Source organism: Camelina sativa, chromosome 5, assembly GCF_000633955.1.
Source record: "Camelina sativa cultivar DH55 chromosome 5, Cs, whole genome shotgun sequence".
Lineage (NCBI taxonomy): Eukaryota > Viridiplantae > Streptophyta > Magnoliopsida > Brassicales > Brassicaceae > Camelina > Camelina sativa.
The window spans coordinates 20,929,161-20,934,829 of record NC_025689.1 but is presented as its reverse complement, the minus strand read 5'-3'; the positions used below and the strand labels follow the sequence as shown (position 1 = coordinate 20,934,829).

General features: G+C 39.1%; 1 protein-coding gene across 1 annotated transcript; it reads right to left on the bottom strand.

Moving 5' to 3' along the window:
* On the bottom strand, positions 731–2,177 carry LOC104787312. Its single transcript, XM_010512855.2, has 2 exons — positions 1,962–2,177; positions 731–1,286 (listed from the first exon to the last, which is right to left on the bottom strand). The coding sequence occupies exons 1-2, from the start codon at positions 2,071–2,073 to the stop codon at positions 856–858; spliced, it is 543 nt and encodes a 180-aa protein (XP_010511157.1). The 5' UTR covers positions 2,074–2,177; the 3' UTR covers positions 731–855.

Sequence of the window (5,669 nt, the reverse complement as noted above, 5' to 3'; positions counted from 1 at the left end):
AAAAAAAAAAAAAAAAAAAAAAAAAAAAGAAAAAAAAAAGAATCTAATCCTAGTTGAATGGTCTAATTAAAATAAGGGAATGGAAACCCAATTCAAAAATTATCCAGTAAACTTATTCTTTGTTGGACCAATGGATGTAAATGAGCCTGCTTCTTTTTCTTATATATTCCACAAAATACTCATCAAATCCATAATAGCATAAGATTTACAAAACCGCTAAGTTTTAGACAATATGGTGTTATATAGATTTCATAGTCAATGTCTTGAAGATGATAGAAGGTGATATATATTGACGGTGAGTTTATGGTAAATGTTCTTCATCTATTTCCATGTGTGCAATATCGCTGCGTGTGCTATCACTTCCTGAGAATAGATGGAGCTTCCGCCGAGTAGATTCATGTCCAAGAGAACAGAAAATTGTGGAAATGCTTCATTCTCGGGCAAACTCTACTTTGATCCTCCATCTCAATGCATGACACAACATTGTGAAAGGTATTTAATTTGTAACAACCAATATAGAGACGTGGTTGTGTTGAAGACAGAAGGAAACACTCTCTTCTGAATCCCGAACTCTTTCACCAAAAATTGGGTTCTTAATATATCAGTGTCTTTGGCAAATTGAAGGTCAAACCATGTTCGTAGCAAAGTGTGAAACATTGTGCCAGTTAAATTCGAGTTTACATATTCATTTTTTTTTTGTCACTTATTTAATTAATCATATAAGAAGAATACTACTGTATATACTTAATTTATTTTTAATGTAGAGTAACTTTTTTTTTTTAATGAAACTTGAGATATGTTTGTATTACAATATACTAACAGGAAACAATGTACCATGATCTTATTGAATCTTGATCACACAGGTGATGCCATAAAATATTGGTACGCTTTGACCACTCCTACAACTGCACCAGCCACAACCACCATGGCTGCCACCCCCTCAACTACTCTCTTCCTCCATAATATTTGCCTCAATGAGCCAAACTTACTATGAAATTCACCTGCAAAGTTTGGTGAATTTCTCATATCATCATCTACTTTAGAGTGTGATGTGGTTCTCTTCAAAGCAGCCAAGGGACCAGCTGCTATTGAGTTTGTCTTTGGCATTGTCACATACAAAACTCCCTTTGAGAACTTTGCACGAATCTCATTTCTTCTGCAATTTTTTGCAACTTTTGTTTCTTTCCTGAACCTAATTGATTTGTTTTGGTCCACCGAACAACCTCCTGTTATTGTAAGTATACCACTGTTGTTGATCTGTATTTTAAGATGGTCTTTCTTCAAACCTATACAAACCCCAAGTTCATTTTTCAATAATAAAAAATATAGTATTTGGTTTTTTCTTTTGGTCACCCTACATTGAATTAAATAGTCAATCTGTCCTAAACTGAAAATACTATACATATATCTAAAACTATATGTTTTTATTTTATTAATAATTTCATTAAAAAAATAAAACTAGTATCCGATTAATCTTTCCTAAATTTCCTTTGACACTATGTACTCCATCAAAATTTCGAACAAAAGTTTATATACGATTCGTCTACATTTCTAGCTAGATTCAGCAAAACTAACCAAATAAGTTACATGGAATCAAAGAAAACGAGAAGCAGTGTACCAATGTGGAAGCAAAGTATAATTAGAATATCTTTGGAGAAAGTGAGAAACAAATAGCAATGTGGAATCAAAACAGAGAAAATATTTTGAAACAAAAATCTTATGTTATGAAATTTAAGTTGAAAAAGAGATTTATGTAGCAAATTGCAATGCAGCTTTTCAATATAGTAACTATAATATAAGTTTTTTTCTTTCGTAGAGTTGAATATATAACAATTACTTCTTTTTTTCTCCCATCAGAAAAATTATGTTAAAAGTTTTCTATCAAATCATGTGAAATAAAAATCAGAATGTATCATCGAAATGCTAAATTTACAGTAATTATGAACGAACGATTAATGTACCTGATGGAAGATGTAGCTCAAGAATGTCGATGTCCTCTGTTCTCTTCCATCGACAAAATGGTTCGATTTCATCGTAGAAGTGCATGGATCCAACTTCCATATTTAGTGCCATATCTTTCCAAAATGTCAATGAAACAAACAAAATATTGCTAAGAATCTCTCTCTAGTTTCTAATTTTGGTGGGAATGAATGATTGATGATTGTGAAGATGACCCATATAATTACTTCTTTTTATATTCGTTTTTACGTGCAAGGAGTTTCTCTTCCAGGATTTCCTATGTATTAAATGATTCGTTTACTACCCATAAAGATTTGCTTTATTTCTTTTAATTTAATTATCTCTGAAGTTTATAAATATTTAGTTGTACTTGTATCTCATATAGTTGGTGTTCCTTCACGTGCACAAATCTTCATATATGTGGTTCTAGAGATTCTTTATTCTTTTCATGTTCTCTGTTGGTGCGATATTTAGCACCCACGATATACCGACCTAAACCGAAGGTAAACCGTGTAACTCTGCACATCAACTAAACCGAAGAACTCCCTCTTTTGGGACAGCTAAACGGGACTATAAACAGAAGCCCGACGAAGTCACTCAACCGCCTCCCTGAACCCGACCTGGTCATCAAAAGAGAAAGTTTACCATATCTTCAGTCCGATATTTAAGGAAAATAAATTTATCTTGTAATCAATGCATTCATATAAATAGAGGGATACTGTAAGACCCCGACCCTAAAAACCCATACTCGGACCAAAACTGGCCGATAAAAATTTTCTAGGGCCGACGAATTCTATGCGATAATTAACTAAATGCAACAGCGGATATGAATAATAGGTGAACTTAACTTAAACTTGCGAATTTATTAAAATATTAAGAGGTTCAATTCAACAAAATAACAACTTGTCCCATGCATGGAAATAACGAAAACTAAATAAAAATAACGCCATGAATATTTCTACCCAAAGCCACACCATCCTTCCTCCTCCCTTGCCTCCGTCACACGAGCTGGTCAGCCACTAAAGTCCCGATCATCGGACCTATCTTTTCCTGCGTCCATAAAAGGAGGCGTAAGCAAACAAAGTTTACTTAGTGGAGCGGTCATCCCGTCTCACTAGGCTCAGTTCAACGATCTCAATCTAACACAGGGAATATTCCAATCAAGTCACGCAAGTCAATCAAATACCATGGATAGTCGCCTAAATCTCTTAGACCAACCATCATTCATATTGCAATAGAAACCATAACCATAAGACAAGCAATTAACAAGATTAAATAAACCACGGGTCAAGAGAATCAACCATGGAACTCGGCCACAGTCACGCACTCACCTTCGGTATCGACCTAAGGTGTTGATCTCTCGGTTTCTATGCTCGGATCTGATCCCCGCTTCTACACGGACAGATCAATACCATTAATATCCGAGATAAATCCCCTAACTATAACCATACCATCGACGGATCAAGGTGGAAGAACACTTACCGTTCTTCTCGACTCTAGACTTAGGATCTCTCTCGCTCGACCGAAACTCTCCTCTTTCTCTCTCGCGGCGGCTCTCGGATTCTTATGCGGAACTAGGGAAATTCTTAAGGGTTTTATCCCTTATATAGGATCCACGAACCGCCCTAAGTTTCCTTGGAACGATAAGTCTCACCGCCCATAACTTCCCATAATTCTCGCATCTATCCTTATCCGATCACCTTTCCATTACCGCGAGTTTCCATTTCTCTCGGGTTTCCTTTCCCGTAGGTCGGCTTAAATCTCCGCGAGATTTCGAGTCCTTTTAGTCCACTATCGGCCCATCGGCCAAACCATGCCACCTTGTCCATCGGCCCGGTCCATCGATCGCCGATGCAACCATTTCCGGATAGTGCACTTCACTATCACTATCACTTCACTACCACTATCACTACACTATCACTATCACTATCACTATCACTAGGACTTTCATTCCTATTTTACTCGGACTGTCTCTCAGACTAAGTACCGAAACCTCCCATCCCATTTCTTGGCAATTTACAGACCCGTTCGTCCGAACCAATTTTCATCCAGAAACTTGCAAGCCTGAATGATCTGATCACTGTAAACTTGGGATTCCATTTCCTTAGTTCAAACATCTGCTCACTACTTCAGTAGTCTCGAACTCTCCATTTCCGTCGCCCAATCCCCATAATTTATCGAGTCTAACGTCGGACTCTATCGTCGCTGGTTACCGCGTTCTATCGGCAAATCTTCGATAAAAATCCTCGATATAATTCCTCGATCCTCGATGAAAATCCTCAATACAATTCCTCGATCCTCGATACAATCCTCGAGAGAATCCTCGAGAGAATCCTCGATACAATCCTCGAGAGAATCCTCGAGAGAATCCTCGATACAATCCTCGAGAGAATCCTCGAGAGAATCCTCGAGAGAATCCTCGAGAGAATCCTCGAGAGAATCCTCGAGAGAATCCTCGAGAGAATCCTCGAGAGAATCCTCGAGAGAATCCTCGAGAGAATCCTCGAGAGAATCCTCGAGAGAATCCTCGAGAGAATCCTCGAGAGAATCCTCGAGAGAATCCTCGAGAGAATCCTCGAGAGAATCCTCGAGAGAATCCTCGAGAGAATCCTCGAGAGAATCCTCGAGAGAATCCTCGAGAGAATCCTCGAGAGAATCCTCGAGAGAATCCTCGAGAGAATCCTCGAGAGAATCCTCGAGAGAATCCTCGAGAGAATCCTCGAGAGAATCCTCGAGAGAATCCTCGAGAGAATCCTCGAGAGAATCCTCGAGAGAATCCTCGAGAGAATCCTCGAGAGAATCCTCGAGAGAATCCTCGAGAGAATCCTCGAGAGAATCCTCGAGAGAATCCTCGAGAGAATCCTCGAGAGAATCCTCGAGAGAATCCTCGAGAGAATCCTCGAGAGAATCCTCGAGAGAATCCTCGAGAGAATCCTCGAGAGAATCCTCGGTAACTCGACTCGGATTTCTCGACTCTCCCCTACCGAGGTTCCGGGTCGTTACAGATACCTCCTACTTGTAAAGGATCCAACAATTGATACAAAAACCCTAGTTCTTCATTGTTCTTAAGTGAAACCCTAACTTATTTCTTAGAGAAATCATAACCCCTCTTTATTTTCTAGCTTTAATCTAGTTATTTAGAGAGAGATCTTAAGTGAATTTATTCCCCACTCAAACAAATTCATTGTGTGAATTTCAGATTCAACAATTGGCGCCGTCTGTGGAGACCCTTACACAAAGTTCTACGTTTTTTCTCTCTACCGCCAAAGCTAAAATAAACCAGAAGATCAAGTTCAACTATCTGAATCGCCACCTTGCAAGGTAAATTCCCAGCAGCTCCCGACGAACCAGAAGACGAGTAACCTATCTACTGATTGCCCCAAACAGTAGCTTTCCGTGGTGTTGTACCCACGATTGATCATCTCGGATAACAGGCAAGGGGCCTGGGCCGGACACGCTAAACGGGCCAAGGACGCTGCATTGATCGGCCCATCAAGCCCAAAGAAAAGGCTAGAATGCGGAGAGGCATCCCACGAATCAGTTCGCAGTTCGGACTCGGTCAAAGATTCCCTCATTTAATCGGATTGATTAGGATGCGAGATTGACGTAGAGAATTAATTAGGCATTGATTGTATGTAATCAGCTAGTATAAATACATAAGGGGGTCATTGTACTGGGTAGGGTAAACTTTTACACTCAAGCGATAATAT

What these genes read in the sequence shown, in the direction of transcription:
- LOC104787312 (XM_010512855.2), bottom strand. Translation starts at nt 2,073, where the DNA reads ATGGCACTAAATATGGAAGTTGGATCCATGCACTTCTACGATGAAATC. An exon ending in TGAGCTACATCTTCCATCAG is followed by an intron (nt 1,287 to 1,961) that starts GTACATTAATCG and finishes GGGTTTGTATAG; the next exon opens with GTTTGAAGAAAGACCATCTT.